Genomic DNA, 17,952 nt, shown 5'->3' with positions numbered 1-17,952 from the left:
CACTTCACTTCAGACTAAAATAGGCCACAGCTCTAAATGGATGGGGGGTTTCAGGCTATATCCTGAGGATGTTTTACAAAAGAAACATGGTGAACCATTGTGATCTTTAAGGGACTTCAGTCACAAGTTTAAAAGTTTTCCCTTTTCCTCGGCCTCAGCTCCTTCAGATCTGTTTCCACTTCATTTCAGATTCTGAGCGTCTTATCTTCTATCTATTCATCGCTGTGATTTGATGTAGTTGCACATCATTGCGTGCTCTGTATAGGATGATTAAGATTTTTTTCAGATAAATACACCATTTATAATCCATTTTATTTTCTTAAAAATCCATCATCACAATTATATAACAAGTATGTTTCACTTTAGCCCATGAAAAGCTGACATGGTAATATATGGCTTTAACAAAATGTACTTCTCATTGAATCCCATCTTACGCTGTAAATGCTCCAAATAGTGGGATCAGTCGGGTCAGTGAGTATTAAACGCCTAATTTATCTGTCATTCCTGTTACTTCTCTTGTTGCAAATATTCATTAACTGTTGTGTAAAATTTAGATCGATGTTAGGCTGTAACTCAAGTGGAACCAGGCTATAATACAAGGCTTTGTTAAAGTCTACTTGGCAAGTCCACGATCGGAGTTTGGTACAGTTTAGCTAAAACAGCTATTCCCACTGCAGCGACACTATAATTGGTGTGATTTTAACTGTTTTTGACAAGCAGAAGCTGGTTGTAACAGGGAGTCATTGTGTTGGGTCCACACCACACTCGCTGGATTCAAAGTGCCTGAGCATATAGGGAAGCATGCCTGAATGGTCCGCATCTTTTCCCTCCAATTATAATCAAATGCAGTCCCCGTTTAGTGCAATAATAACACAGCCGCAGGCAGTCAGGAGCGACACAGGCGGGCAGGGCCGGGCAGGGCCGGGCGGACATGAGAACGCCGCCCCGACGTGAGTCACATACTTCATGACAACTAACACAACAGCAAATAAAGACTGTATACTCTGGAACAGGGCACAATGGACACGGTCAGGATGTATTCATAAAGTCATGTAACACACCAGTCTGTCAACCAGCTCTATAACAATGGAATTTTCTTTCCTATATGTCATTCAAACTCAATTGTAATATGAATCTGACATTGTAATTAATAGGAAATGTATTTAATTTAATCTTCAATTAGAAAAGTAAGTGTGTAATGCATACAGTATCTATCACTTGAGCTGAAAGGTTTTTAGAACAACTTATATTTACGTTATTTTGGTTGAATGTCAAGAAACACCATCGAGAAAATACTGTAAATAATATGAGACATGAGGCATGTATGTACAGTATGGGTCAAAAGTTTGGACACAGCAATCTCATTCAATGGTTTTTCCTTCTTTTTTTATTATTATTTTCTACATACTTAAGACATCAAAACTATGAAGAAACACATTATGCAATTATATAGTAAACACAAAAGTGTTAACTGAAACAAAAGTGTTATCTGTCTCCTGACCTAAACCCAATTGAGAATTTGTTTGGGATGAGTTGGACCAGAGAGTGAAGGCAAAACAGCCAACAAGTGCTCTGCATCTCTGGGAACTCCTTCAAGACTGCTGGGAAACCGTTCCAGGTGGCAACCTCATGAAGCCGATGAGAGAATCACAAGCGTGTGAAAAGCTCTTATCTAAGCAAAAGGTGGCTACATTAAAAAATATAAAATATAAATCTCTGCTTTTTTTTTTTTAACACTTTGGTGTTTATTTTTGATGTTTTCAGTATGGATCTACAATGTAGAAAGTAATAAAATAAAGAAAAACCATTGCATAAGACAGTTTGTCCAAACTTTTGACTGGTCCTGTATATGGAGCCTTTGTGATTTACAAAAAAGAAAAACCACACTCGCAGCCTAATTCTTATCTTTTCATGGCCACAGCATCAATCATAACTCTGTGCCCTTGGTTGAATCATTCCTCATAATCTCGACATTTCACTTTGCACACGGAGGAAGCAGCAGTGTCTGATTAATCAGCCATGATGAGGAAGATTTCATAACTACTCACTGCAGACACAGAACCACATTAACTGCAAGATGCATGATGCAACTGTGGAAATGCACACACACGCTGCGCTGAGGTTTCTGCTGTAAATAACCCCGTAAGACCATCAGAGCCTCTGCCATTATGACACATACTCTGCAAAAAGCGCTAATTTTTGCTGTGATCGATTGGTGCGTATTGTGTTTTGTACAGTTCAGAATAAATCCCCTTTACTCAACATTTTGTTTACTTACAGATTCCTCACAGTGGGACTGACCAAAATTACACAATCACAAATGAGCAAATACTGCTTTAAGAAGATTGTCCGAGCATTAGCCGCCTCTGAGAAGAACTGCTAATGTGGCCTTATGTAAGCTTGGTTTTTTGATACTTGCTCTATGCTACATATAACAAATAAGGAGATTTGTATGCTAGTCATGGCAAGAATGATAAATGAAAAGGCTTTGTTCCCAGCAGGAGGGGTTCAAGTGTGAAGGAAATATAGGGCCATATGGGGAAACGTCTGGCAGCGGACGGCCGTCTGAGGTCACTCAAGGCAAGTGTCAATTAGCCTGGTCAAGGTCTGAGGTACAGATGAGATAATGCTGTTTAATAAATGATGCTGGGATGCAACGGACATTACGACATTTAGAGTCAAAACCATTGCTGGCATGAAGCGGGAGAAGCATACCACAATGTCACCAGTGTGAAATCAGTGTCGACCGGGGGCTGTGAGAGGAATGTTGCATCACAGCGGTTAATGTGTTTCCACAAACTTGTTCCAGAGGGAAGGTCCTAAAAAAAAAAAAAATCTGGGTACACATAAGATCCCTGATAATGGGTCCTGATAATCTCCCGCCTGGCACCCAAAGTGATCCGGACTCCGTTCGAGAGAGAGAACGTAATTGGTGGTTCGGTTCAAGCGAGCTACGATAATTATCCCCCTTCTTCCCGAAAGCAGGAAGCAGCGAGAAACTGTCAAACATTCCAGTGAGAATCAGATTACGTCGAGACCTCGGTAATGAACGGGCATTTTCCCCCGATGGGCAACGGAGGAGCACGGAGGGCTGAAGGGTTGGGAACGTGACCAACCACAGGTTAGACAAACCCTCGGGGACCAATTACAAAGATAAGGTTTCAACAAGACAGATATGGTACACCAAGCCGCTCCGGTGCACACAGGAAGTGGAACAACACTATTGCTAATCTGTGATTTATAAACGGGGGGGGAAAACGATGTTGTGAGGAGGCTTTTTTCCCCTCTTTAGGTTCGAAGCCGTTCCTTTCGCTGCCCCCCTCGCGTTCCTGCTGGCAGGACTCGACGACTGCAGCCGCAGCGGTTTTCACTTCTGACAACAGCCTCCATTAGCACAGACAGCTGTTTTTGCTCATACTAGCTTTGTAATGAATCACCTCTCTTAGCTCGCATGGCAAGTAATCACCTGCCTACCACCAGCACAGCTGTTAATAAACCACGCTTTGCATTAGGCCTCGACGGGCCGCGTTAGGATCAAAAGGCACGACCGGCAACCGGTGCAATGAGTCAACATTAGAGCTGGGTCTTTACTCTTTACCAACCAATGTAAAACGATCCGCTGGGTCAGACGAGTCGCGGCTGAGTGACGTGACTGATTATCACACAAAGCGTTCCTTCTATTGGCTCTTCTCTAATCTGCCATCTTCACACACTTTCACTTTACACTCCTGCAGCCCTCACCCACAGCGCAGTGTGTATTTGTTTACACTAGAAAGGAGGTGGGGGGGGTGGAGACTTCCTTCGCATACAGACACACAATTGGCCGGTGGAAGTAGATTAACTTCATTGCGTCATTGGTGTTGACTTGGAGAGTGGTAGGCCTACTTGCCAAATCCGTGCAAGAAGGAAATTCAGGTTGTTGCGTTTTTTATTCTAAAAACTAAAGAAAAAAACTTGAAAAGTAAAAAAAAAAATTGCAGGTTTACATACTGTTGGAACAATGAGTGCAACAATCCAAAGTATAGACAGTAAACACAGGATGTGCACAGCCCTAAAATATTTGGTTTGTTGTGTAATCAGGTGAAACATTTAGTCAACTGATGTCTCAGTAAATCAAGATTACATTCATTGGGAGCTATTCTGATCACGGAATAGTTGTTAATGTTGTTTTTAAGCAAAATATTCTCTGCTGTCTGTATACAGATGGCTGACGGAAAGAAGCTCTTTGAAAACATCACCTTTAGCTTTGCAACAGGCATTTCTCATTATTACTTCAGCTCTATAGACCGAGCACTTATTCAGTTACTTGAGATAACAACCAGCAGCTTAACTGACACTGAAACTCCCTTTCAGGTTCAGTCCTATAACTCTATGGCTGTGAGTGTGAGGTTTCAACAAGTGCGGCCTGAGCTCTTCACTGTATCTTGATAAAAATGTAAACAGATCTGTCCCGTGTTCGTCGTCGTCTATTCAGCTCAGACCTTGTATATAATTACTGCCTGACATTACTCGTCATGACTGGATGTGATGTGGGAGAAAACACTGCAAACTTTCATTATTATGATGGACAGTTTCATGTTCCTTTTATGTGTCTGTTTTTGTCAGCAAGTCATGTAAAAAATCAGTTGAACTAAGGAAACGCTAAGACAAGTGAATCAGTATCTGTATTAAGTCTGATTCAGCATAAACAGACATAATAAGCGCAGCAGGCTTATCAGTCTTGAAGGATCACACATGTCAATACATGAGCTATGAAGGATTTGAATGTTTCAGTGCAGTGAGAAAAGCTGATACCTTAAACTTAGGCAAATGAACAATCCACTAGAGCCATAGTGTTAATGAAATTGGCCCGCGGATCCTACAAGTGTATAAACACGTACGTACTGTAGAGCCAAGATGCTAATGAAGCTGGCTGTGGTGCCAAGAAGCTGCCAATGACTTGGGTGTTTTCTCATAGGATGGAAAAAAAAAGCACTTGTGATAGTAAACAGGTCGACACAGGAATGTAATTAAACAAGACGACGCTACACTGACTGATCGGCATGAGAGAAAATCTTTAATTTCAACCTACGCAGAATGTAAACATTAACTTCACCCTGATCATTAAGGAGTGAAACATTAATTTATGCAAAAGAAAAAGCGAGACTCATTCATCTCCTAATTAAAATCTACAAAGACAATAGCATTATAAATTTGTTTACACACGGCCCTGCCAAAAAAACAGTTTGTTGCCCTGGTCTTCACTCTGTGTGTGTGCAACAGCAGCAGCAGCAGCCATCTTTGAAGTGCCATTGTTACAAATACTGTAAACAAGCATTAGCTGCATGTTGAACCCGTATACTGGGATTTAAGAGATCTCTAATCACACAAATTAATCAGCTCTCCATCTGATCCACGTCAGTGTCTGAGCAGTTCTTCCGTGAGGGAGGATTACACGGCAGATTATACACCAGAGTGAAGCTAAAAAGCAAACTCACTCAAAGACATCTGCTGGTTGTTTACATCAATCACGTTACAACCGTTACAGGTGAAGGGCCGACTCCCTAAAACATATTCCTTTCAGTTTAACAGCTTAAACGCCATCTTTGTCTCCTTGAAGTGATATTTTAATGTCAGCCATAGATTAAGACATATCCCACTGGAGTTTGTGCTATCAGTCTTTTCTGTAACGTAGCCTAGGCATCACTTTTTCCGATTGCTGGAATTTCCAAAATCTCATTCAGGAATGACGCTTCCTATAACGACAGCCTCGGTCAGTCGGCGCGCAGCGAAACTCAATAGCGGTCATGTAAATATTGCACGTCAGGAATGGTTTATTCTTTAAGCTCTCCGAGCGGCCAAGTGGGTCTCGGGCTAAGTTATGTAAAGACTGTGGTCGCTCAGTGGCATGAGATCTGTTGCCTTCTGCTGCGAGGACCAGTGGAATTTCTGGAGCCTCGACTCCAGAGCTGTTTTTCTTTGCTTTAAAAATATCTCGAGGAATGCGAACATAAGGAACTGAAACATGCCTCTGACATTAGGATCTGTGTAATTCAGTCACAACAAATGTACAGTGTGACCATGAAGGCAGCATCCCCGACCTATCTGACAACATTAACTCAGATTTACAGTCAAATAAAACCCCATTTTGACTTTTCTGTGTGTTTTATGTTGAAACAAGAGATCGCTTTTACATGGTGACCTATAAAAGAGCAAGAAATAACAATGTGCAACACAACAGATCAAAGTGAAAAACATGAAAATAACCTGAAGTGATCCCTCAGTGAGGCCAGAAAATAAAAGTACAGCAGAGAGAAGACCGCAGAGTAAGCAACTCGGGAGCCTGCATGGGGTCTCTGGATCAACATTTTACAAATTGTGTTACTTTAACTTCCTCTCACCCTCTATTGTTGGAAGAGGAACACTGATATGATTCTGCTGAGGGATATCAAGGAGACTTTTGCAAACCTCTGCGAAAATGAACGCTCTTTTTTTTTCACACGCACCTCCTGAGGACGAATCGACTCAACCATCGTCAGAAAGTCTTTTCTAAGCACTAAAAATAAAATTTAAAAAAACTGAGTAGGGGCTGCGGACTCCTTTTGTTACTGATCTGGAAAAGAGAGGGCGCCCGGTATCACATTTAATCTGCACTGGATTTTTTTTTTTTTTTACCTTGGTGGAGCCTTTCAGGTATTTTACAGCAGTCGCAGCTCATGAGCCGTACAGAAGAGAAACCTGCTGCACAAGAGACAAAGCCGCCTGCTGTCTCCGTGGCCTCAATGGACCAGAATGCAATGCAGACGGCATATCACATCCCTGCAGGTCTGTGTTCAGAGCAACAACCGAATAGGATTCGTAATCTCTCTCTTAACTCTCTCTCAAACTATCGGATTGTTCACAGAAAATTGCCGCCTGGAGCTAAAGTACACAGAAAAGTCAATTACTTCAGAGTATCACACCTGGAATGCAAATTGTCATCCGTGATTAACATCAGGCGTTCATATCTGAGACTGTAATGATGTTTCAGGTTTCTGTGTCTATATCTGTACTGTAAAAGACATTAGTATCCACCTACCTTAGTCATAGGTGAATAAAAACATGTATCAGTGCAACCACAGAGGTAGATACACGATGGTTAAGAGCTCGAGCTTGCTTTTGTGCTAAATGATGCCTCGTGGGATGAAAAGGCGCAGTGTGTGTGTGTGCGTTTAACTCACTTCAATCTCAGTGGTGCGTTCAAACACTAACTACCCTGGATTGGTCGCTTCGTTATTAGATTTAAGGGAGTAACAGGCACACACGGGGCAACACAAACACAGTGGTGGTGTATTACAGTAAGGAACTGTTCCTGGAATGCAAATATCTCCTGGCTCGTATCCTATCGGACATGTATCGGTACAATTAAACTGTAAAAAGCATCATAAATACCAGCTAGCTCCCACAGTGACGAGGATGTACAGTAGCCTATATGTTTGATTTAAGATGAGATCTTTTCATCAGCTGCTCCCTGTTCAGTCGTAACACTGAAAAATCGATGCCTTTAACTCAATAATCAATAGCTTTTATGACCCCGCTGACCACTAGTCTGCACTATGTTTTATTATGATCACTATAAAACAAAAGAATGTGAAATTAAGCATGATTCAAATGCACCAATCAGAAGCAGCGCTGGTCCTCTCCTCTGTGTGTGCGTATTGTACATTGGTGCATTTGTTTCTTTCTTCCTTTTCCTGAAATCATCCCCCTGTATTTAAACTGGGAGGAATACGTCACTGTGACCGCGGAGTGTGTAACCACTTCGGCCTCCGCTTTCAACACAAAAATAACATGTGACATCACTTTTTCTTCTACAGGGGTTAGCGCTGCAGTGCACATTACAAGCCAAACGCCAAGGCAAGCAAGCACCTAAAATTTACAAGATAGATCGCAGTTCTGGAGAATTAGGAAAAAAAAAAAAAAAAACCTGTGTTGCCTGGGAAAATTACACCGTAAAGACCTAAGTAAAAGAAAATTGCCACAGACGTCCGCCCTACTTTGTGAGACAGTGATACGGAGGGTTTTTAAATAGACGTTTGCATGCTTCTGATGCCCTGACAAAAATAGGAAGACAGTTACAAAACAACACCCAGTTTCAGAAAAGCAAAAAAAGCAAAAGCAGCTTCGGGGGGGGAAGGCTTTTCTTTTTTGTTCTGTTCTTCCTGCTCGAGTTCAAAGAGCATCCTGACGCTTTTCCTCTGTCTGATTGTACTGAGCAGGATGCTGAGAGACGGGGCAGCTCGGAGCTCATCAGTCTTTTTACAACCTGTAGCAACTGCTTCCTGCACAGGTTGATTATGGGCTGCACCGTGTTCAGGCTGGAAGGGCCAGAGTTGAGGTAATGTGAAGTAATGTAATAATGTTTTATTATCTACAGCCAACATTGTAAACAAATGTCTTGCATAACTATTCATATTTATTATAATCTACTTCCTAAATTTCAAATTGTTATACAGTATTTGCATTAAACATTTACTCCCTCAACTGTATCAAGAAATCCAAATAATAATACTATAAATTGCAATTTCCTTGTTGTTGTAATTAACTTCCAAGACTTTTCCCATTGCATGCAACGCTTTTCTTCTACACAACATGTCTCTATCATGTTATAACCATTCTCCAAATATATGCAAATTTGTGTCATTTTGAATATTAGACATTAGCAGGATCTTTAATTTCCATCCTGTTGGCTTCTTTAGATAATGGCCGGCTTGTGGCCTAGACGTTAAAATGTATTGTGCATTTATTCATGGAAAGTCATAGGGGTCGTCACTCAGTGCCCACTAAATGCCACACTGCAATTTGTTTTCCTCCTTTGTCTGCGTACAGACACTGCGAACCAGAGCTGCTCTCCGGCTTAGGTCCAGAATATGTGGAAACAATGTAAAGTAGACAGCTTGTCCTTCCAGCTCTGAAGCTCTTAAAGCAGGGTCATGGCAGGGGAGGGCTGTCGTCGTTTGTGGCCTTTAGCTTTGCCACCTGGCTAAACAAGAGGAGAGATGTCTGTCCTGAGTCCAAGCTACTTGCTGAAAATAAACAGAGCGGCGAAAGCAGAAGTGCTCATCTGTGCACGACAGACGGCCCAGGTGCATGCTGATTCCTGCTTTTGTCAGGGCTACAGAGAGCAATTTCACTCATTGCTTCCTTATTGGGTTTCTTACTCTTGGTCCTTCATCATGACACACACTTGAATGATCAGATAAGGACATGGATGCTGCATCAAAACATGCAGTTTGGTGCAATTCAATACCTCCGTATAGGACGTAATGACATCACCTATGCAACAACATAAAAAAAAAAACTATTCCTGATACAAGCACAGCATGAAAGTGAAAGGTGAAAAGCCAGTTCCATGGACCGTCCTGTGTACATGCAAATGCTCCAACTATGAAATACTGAGGCTACAAAAACATTACAAGCACGTATAACTTGGTGAGAGAAGCCAGATCTCAGTGCTGGGGCAGTGCAGGATTTCTACAGCTGACGAAAGAGAAACTCCCACCTAGTGACCAAATAAACAAACATGTCATCGATACCACAACAGACAAAGCCTAAGGTCCATGTTTGATGTTGAACACACCTTCTTCTACTGAAGCTATTATTACATAATGACTGATACAATGGTGGGAAATGCCAATAAGAGCTGAAAGAGGCATCTTCAACAAACTGCTTGTTTTGTCCGACCAGCAGTGAAAATGCACAATATGCAACTGGCAGTGATGTGAGAACAGATCATGACGCAGCCACCGAAATTTGATAAGATGTGCGGTGTTGCTACTTGATCGTTTCAAGACAGACAAAAATCAATTCTGCATCTCTGATCGATAACATTTTCAATTTGGATTTTAAATAATCTGCTCTGAAATAAAACGACAGGCGAACTCGCCTCTTGAAGCAGACTTGCTGTCATTGTGTCACAGTGAAATCTAATAACGTATCTGCCCTGCCATCATTTTTATAGTGAAGAAGAGGGAGGGAGGGCCCCGAGTGGAGAAGCCCTTTTAAGATGATTGAACCTTGACTTGATTGAGTCTACAAGATGAAAGAACCCAATTAAGGATGAAATTGAAAATAACTAAAATGTGAGACTAGCCTGAATACATCTTGTGGCCTGAAAGGTGCTTCAATCTTGTTCCTTTTAAATCATTTAAAATCTTGAGGATCACAAATTCATAACATGTTTCCAGGGTGCACTGAGCACCACACTGCATGTTAGAGAGATACTTGCATACTCTTGCATTCACAGTGATGTAACTTTCCCCCAAATGCATGATTGAAAAAAATAATAAATTACAGATCAAATAGCCATGCCATGTTATCTTAATTCATATCACAGCTGCAGAAATGTGCAGCAGTGGTTTACAGAGGAACTGTGTCACCCTCCTCCCTCCTCTCCTCTGCCTCTTTAATCCACTGTCAAAGATTTCTGTGCACCTCCAGTTACAGTTCAAAACAACTGACAAAGCCGGTGTGAACGCTAGCTGTCAAGTGGTCAGTTATTTAGCCTGCCATGTGACAATGGGGTGAGGCGGAGGGTCAAATCCCACTGTGGTCAGTCTTGAGCGATAAAGACAGATCCCTGTAGCCGTTAGCTAATCCTGACAGAGAGGCCCTGCCAACACCATTAGGATAAAGTGTGTCAGCCGCCACATTCGCCGGACACTTGAAAAGAACACCAGGAACGGTGCTGCTATTGAAACACACCCAAGCGGAGACCAACAGAGGCACGCACACAGTCACATGATATTCGCTGCAATGAAGATAAATGTCGAAAACGACTTCTCACTTATCACAAAAGTGTCTTGTGGACTCTCTACAGAATAATCACAGACACATCCGTGCTGTGGGCTGCAGCTAGAAAACAATATGGATGCTGTCTTTTCATACAGACTTTTCTAATTCTGTTAAAACATCACACTTTGCTTTATGCCTGTCTGTCCATATCAAAGACATTCTGAATGAAATATTTGTATTATGACGCAGCACGGGTTCATACCACGGCTCCAGTATACCACTTTTTTTTGTGTAACTCAAGTATCCCAGTAGGACAGCTTTTATTCAAGCCTCATGATCTTTTAATTAAACTACTTTCCAGCTCAGAAACTCTGAGCATATGTTCTCACATATTCATTGCAGGTTGGCGTATTCGGTTCGCAGAAACGCCATTCAGACTTTGATATGTCGCTGACGCACTATAAATTCTTTCAGGTGTTGGCAGCATGAAGCTAGGTTGTATCACATGTATCACTGACTCGCTGCTTTGAATCATATTCTCACTTCCACATCAGCAGTCGGGGAAAGTGCAGAACAACTTGTTTTTAGTAAAAAAAAAAAAAGAAAAGAAAAAATGAACATCATCAAAACTAGAATCAGCAGCGACTATTTCCAGCTGAGAAAATCACCTGTTTAGTGGGAAAAAATGAAACAAAGGGAAACAATTACACACCACCACAACTGCAAAACTGCAAACAATTTGACTCGATGACTCACATTTAAAGTCAATACAAAATTCTGAACCACAGAAACAATTAGGTTACCTAATAGGGCAATTAACAGGAAGTTTTTTTTTTTTTTATTTAGTGCCATGTATACCTATAAGCCCTATATGGATCAATAACTGAATATAAAGACAAAACAAGCAGTGCTCTCTAAGAAATGTTACGTGTGTATATTAGAGTATAAAAGAGTAATCTATAACACAATCAAAGGATCAAATACGCAAATACTAATTGCTTATTTACATCTAATGACATGAGCCACATTCTGTTTGACCATCTTTGTTTCCTGAAGCACGATGGTATCTGACTCCTATATGCAAATCACAGCCTATACGTGGAGCTGTAAAAGACCATGAGCCCGGTGCAGTTAACAAGTCATCAATGACACCATAATTGTTTCCTCGATGTCAGATAGAGGGATAGAGAGCAGTGCCACTAAACTGCAGCCCCACTGGTTTAAGTGGTGGCCTATTGATTGCCCATTGTGTGTAAAGCCTCTCCTAATGCAGCAGTATCCATGTGCAGTGCAGTGCAGCATGGGAAGTGCTCCAGTGAATTAAAACCATCTTTGGAGCCAAACTGGATGTGTTGTGTTGTGTTACAGTAACAACTGCTAATATTCTAGACAAAGTGACATGAGTGTTTGTGTGTGTGGCTCTGGGGTAATAACCACAGCCCACAGCATTTACATCCATAGTACCTCCAACCAGCACTACAAACTTCCCAGAGGAAGCTATTGACATTTATCAGATGATACTGAAGCTGACACAGTGACTGTATGGAGCTGTGGAAGTAATTCAAACTCCACTGCACCACTGGTGATTTAAAAAACAAGAAAAGTCAAAGAAAATATCAAAAGTAGGTCATAATCAATCTTTAAACTATGCCTTCCTTTGTTATAAATGATTAGAGGTGAGGTTTGTTTTGGTAAGCTTACATGGGCTAATGGCTAATTTAGGATTAGCCCCAATCTGTGCCTTTTACACACTCATGTTTGCAACCAATCTTTATGCAGTTTTGCAAAATGCATAACTATGATACACCCAAGTCATTTAAAGAAGAAGAATTAGAAGAAAAAAAGCAAAGGAAACCCAGACATATACTGTTAAAAAGTTGCTTATAATTTCCCACCGTGGGCTGCAGCTCCAGCTCCAGCTACGTTAAGTGCCCTTGATTATCTGTGCTGATAGAGGGCTTAGCGGGATGTAGCCATGTACGTAACACTACCTAGTACTAGCTGAATGGCAACAGTTGCACAGAAAACACTTGCAGCAGTTTAACACACTGGGGTAGCGGATGTTGCAGCGTTACAAATGTGGCAACTAAGTGGAAAAACACTGCAGAGAGTAGAAGAAGGGGGCGAAAAAACCCAGAATGCGGATTCTATTAATAGTTAAATGCAATTAGTCATTTCGTCTTACTGACCTGTTGCGTCCTTTCAGCCGGATTCATCATCACAGCCTGCCGAAAGCTGTTATCCACATAAGACGCCATTGTTTTGGAAGACGCCGTCTGGATAGATAGTGAATTCCTTATCCTTTAGTGAGGAGGGAAGGAGCAGGGAAACGGCGTTTATAAATATCCAAGGGCAGGGTGGTGGGATATTAGCTACACCACACGACACAAGTCTCCTCGCCGGCCGTGCCGCTTTATTCTTGTCGCCTGTGCTCCGATGCGAGCGGATAAGCTTGGGGCTGGCTGGGAGTGCCCGGACCCAGGCCACGACTGGAGCCAGACAGCCGGAGCCGAGCGGTCTCCTCGGGGGTTGTCTGTCTTTTCTGCTAAGCCGGAGCCGAAACCCGGCAGTCCCACCGGGAGGAAAAAAAACTTCTTTAATACCAAGCGCGTGCTCAAAACAGTCTCTTATTATTATAAACTATTTAACCTAACGTGGAAAATGTCCCTTTTTTTATTCAAGCCAGCAGCGTTCATCAAAGCCATTCCTTGTCTCTTCAGCTTTCTGCTTGCAGCGACGAAAAGAAGAAAATCCCGTGTAAGGATCCGCACAAACATAACAAAAAAGTGAGCTAACACTTAACCCGTCAACAACAACCTGGCGTCCATGATGAGAGGTAGACCCCGGATACACTCACTGAGAAGTATTCATTATATTAGCATTATTTAACGGGTCTAAAAGTGAGGATAGGTCCACCGCCGCCGCTCCTGCTGCTGTGCTCTGTTGTGTGCCACCATGGTGACTGACACACCAGCCGTCAAGTCGGACGGATTTAAATGGAGCACTTCCTGGTATGTTTTTCAAAATAAAACTCCAAGGAGGATAACGAGCTTATTGCATGAAATAAGAGACAATGAATGAAGGATGCGAGGACGTGGTAGCTTATTTTTGGGTAAATTAAAATAAGGTTGATTTTTTATTTCTATCTTTTTTTTTATCTCCTAAAATGTCCTTTTCATTTCTCGAGCTAAGGTTAATATGCGAGATGTTATTATAGCCTAGTAGCATACCTTTACATATAGCACGTTGCTATTTTTTTTAAATGATGACCTATCCCATTTATTTAGCCGCACAGTAGGCTACATTGTAGAAGTGAATAATTGCCAGCGACAAATGAGAACCGCATCATGAAATGCAACATGGGCATATTCATTTAGGCTACACGTTGTGTTTGTCAATTCCGAAATTTAAGGCCTATGTGAATGTTTCTGATTGAGTGCTGCTCAGTAGTGCTTCGACCATATCATTATCATTTTTGCTTAATAACAATAATAATAATAATTGTTTTTTACGGTCTATGTTAATAACACATGCTCAGTCTCGACGTTTTTATTAGGCCTATCTTATTTCGAAGGCAAAATCAATGTATTTCCTGTCTGGTCGTCGCCATCTGCAGTGAGCTTGACAGAGATTTAGTCACAAGGGGCGGCTCATGGGCGAGTCCATTTAACAAAAAAGGAAAAGAAATGGGAATGCTGAGGAGGAGTGAAGTGTCACAAAGTGATGCGTTGATGCCACCTAGTGACCTATTGCAGTAACACTGGTGTAGATGGCACCATCCACAAAAAATGCAAGTTGTGGTCACTGATAATTTATTAAACACGTAGCCTAGAGGTTCAAATAAATATGAACAAGACCTGTGCAATATCCTAACAGGATATTAACATTTTATAGAACAACACAGATAATGGTAGCGGAGAGTTCATCCAATAAGTAGCACTACATTTTGAGCAACATTAATTAAACTAGTAAACTTCAGATGAATGAATTCCCAGTCACTTCTCTGAAAAACATGTCTTCTTCAAATGTATTTATTTTGCAATAATCCTTGTACATTTCCATATGATTCAAGGACTGACCTGAATCCTCAGGGCCTGCAGGGCGTTGTTGAGAAATAAGATAAGATAAAACAAACAATGTTATTGATTCCAGAGAAGGAGTTAGCCGCACAGATAAAGGACAAGAGATGAGGAATCAGTACATTTTTAAAAGAATAGAAGAAGTTAAGTAGTCTAAGTCAGAGAGGTGAAAACAGTAACATTAAATACAATGCTTTGTTCCCTACTATTGATGAATTATGAAGACATTTTGTATTTAGGACAACTTCTGCAACCACAGTGAACTAAATACAGCATGAATAATAACTTACTTAAAATAATCTGAAAAAATATAAAGGTAATGGTGTTGTAACAGTATTCATTGTGGACTGGTGCTCTCATATTGATTGATTTATCTCAGTACTCAGGGAGAAAATTGAGATCAAATGTGAGGTGAACAAGCTTCTGCGGCAGAAACATCCCCTGTTTTCAAAATGTAACTAGGCCACCAGCACTGACACCATGACAACAAGTTGTTGCATGACAACCAAACCGTGACCCCATGGACAGAGAGTACCGTTGCATGGGCTCAAGTTATCACCCAAGGGTGCCCATTATTCTGGTGTATCCAGACTTCAACAAGAGTACAAACATAACAGAGAAGAAGAAAAGAAAAAAGAAAGAAAGATGCGAAGCAGTGAGAGAGCAGCAGGAGGGCCGGAGCCTGGACGGAGGATGATCTTCACAGGTAAGAGAGATTCTTCCTTTATTGTGTCATTCAGCTGAGTGCAGCTGTGGGAAGAAAAAAAAAGTCTGAATAAGGTCAGGGTTAGAATTTAAGTGATGTCTCTGTTCTTTTATGTATATATTCTTATGTGTACTTACTGTTATCCTTTACAAGAATGGAAGTGGAAGTAGATATTGCTTTTTTGATGGGAGTAAATTTTACAAGGGCAAAGCAGCATGACTGTGCAAGTTTAACTGGGTGCTGCTCATGTACTGTGTATGCTGCCTGGTTTGTCTGTGCAACATGAGTGGTGTTATATTTATGATATAAAATGTAATGATGATAAAACTAAAATAAGCCTGTTGCATCCATATAATGTCATTAGATTACCATATCATTATCATAAGCAACAACAAGATAACCTATGTGTTGTCTGTTTTATACTGAAGACCTCAAAGCAACTGCAATTCATTGTCCAATCACATGGTCTGTATCAAAGCTAATATAACTGTAATTGGACACACGATGGCACTATAAACCAGGGCCAAAAGTAACCCTGTGTGCGCCCTCATTGTGCATGCATGAGAGTGCATTGGACAACATGTCATTCTGTATGCATTAGGGCATGTTACTGCTAATGCATATATCATCATATCACAGAAAACAGTTCAATATTTATCAAGGATTGATAAGATATCCCATATAGGTGACTGCTGCTTTTAAACATCTTGAAAGACTCATTTAGTTTCTCTGTTTCTCCTCTGTCCTTCAGTAGCTGCCCCCTGCTCTTTCCTTATACACCTGTGCTGTGCCTGTGGAAAAATAAGTATTTTTAGAGGTATTATTTTCAAAATGTTCCTCCTTTCAAATGTCCTCTGTTTCTAACAAGGCCCAGATGGAATTGGAGACTACCGTCCAAGATCAAACTATTTCCCCAGGTACGTCGGTGTGGGCGCCTCATCACCTCAGGCCACCGGTGACCTCACTTATTTGTGCCGAGCTGCACCGTGCGCCCCTCCTCCTATGCCCAGGCAGAGCCATGTGGGGGAGGTGGGCTGGGCCTGGCAGTATAACCAGCTGTTGAACAGTGGGACCCTGCTCAGCAATATGCAAATTAAGGTACTGCTTAAATCCATGTGCTGATTATGCAAATGAGCAGAGAGCAGCATCACCTTCAGTTAATGTTACACTGAGTCTGACTTTGAAAAACACTGGGATATGAATCAATGTGCAGGAATTTCATTCATGTTGCGATAAATAGAGATAGAGTTGTAATGTATGGATTATTTATTAGGTTTTAGACGTATTGACTTCTTATTCTTATTATGATGTTATGTAAATAATTGACTAGGTCTTAGTTTAGTCAGATAATATGTGTTTGCATCACATACTGACTGCACAGGCTGTGGGGTCAGCAAAATGTCACACGTTATTTGGCAAAACTGTGAATTTTCATTTTCTTTCCCATTAAATCCAAATATGATAATGTAATGTGTTTTATGAAAGAAAATAGAATGAATCTGACTTCAGTCCTTTTGCTCTAACAGAAAACTGAGATACGAGCTGCGCTGGAGGACAGAGTGACCCAGAGGTTTCAGGGCTAACAGTGAGAAATAATTTGTGACCTTCACTTTGCCCATGTTGAATGTAATTTGTTTCCATTGCACATAATCTTATTATGTGTGTGTGTGTGTGTGTGTGTGTGTGTGTGTGTGTGTGTCCAATGAATAAGTCTCAACATCTCAGGTGTGCACAGTGTTGAGTGACTGCATTGTAGGCTATCTGCTTGCCCATTCATAATGCAAAACTTCCACTTGTGCAGTAACACACACACACACACACACACACACACACACACACACACACACACACACACACACACACACACACACACACACACACACACACACACACACACACACACACACACACACACACACACAAACACAAACACACACTGCCTCAAGCTGTAGACAAGAAATCAGACACACAAGCAGACACATACACACATGCAGTCACGCAACTGATATAAACAGTTCTGACCCAACATTTCTCTAAATGGATGGATGTAATCGGGTTGGGTATAAATATCCTTCTTATTTATTTATTTTTACCTAAAAAAAAGTCACATTTCAAGAGATTCACTCTAAATTATACGCCAGGATGAGACTTAAAACCAAAGATGTGTAATTGTAGAATGTAAACTCGTCCTCCTCGTGTCATTATAGGCTACCTCCCAGATTCCCAGAAGTAAGCCTGACATGACCTCAGTGGCCTCTGGAGTCATGGCTCTGGTTGTATCAGTCCGGTCAAGTTCCAGGAACTTAAAGAAACTTTTGTGTTTTTGAATGTGTGTCCCATTTTTCATTTCTTGGGTGATTTGGTTTCCTGGTGTCTAATGGACTTTTCAGTCAAGCAGGACTGACATTTGTGATG

At 41.2% G+C, this 17,952-nt stretch overlaps 1 protein-coding gene across 8 annotated transcripts in view; it reads right to left on the bottom strand.

Moving 5' to 3' along the window:
- The window catches only part of rapgef2b (Rap guanine nucleotide exchange factor 2b), a 112,614-nt gene extending 98,923 nt beyond the window's left edge, over positions 1 to 13,691 (bottom strand). For all 8 annotated transcript variants that reach the window (XM_083981295.1, XM_083981291.1, XM_083981293.1 and 5 more), the window contains exon 1: positions 12,942 to 13,691. In XM_083981295.1, the coding sequence (XP_083837421.1) occupies positions 12,942 to 13,010 (69 nt within the window). In that variant the 5' untranslated portion in view covers positions 13,011 to 13,691. The remainder of the gene's footprint in view (positions 1 to 12,941) is intronic.
- Positions 13,692 to 17,952: the final 4,261 nt, after the last annotated feature.

Source organism: Trachurus trachurus (assembly GCF_905171665.1).
Source record: "Trachurus trachurus genome assembly, chromosome: 10".
NCBI lineage: Eukaryota > Metazoa > Chordata > Actinopteri > Carangiformes > Carangidae > Trachurus > Trachurus trachurus.
The sequence above is the reverse complement of the archived record's forward strand: the minus strand, read 5'-3'. Positions and strand labels throughout refer to the sequence as shown.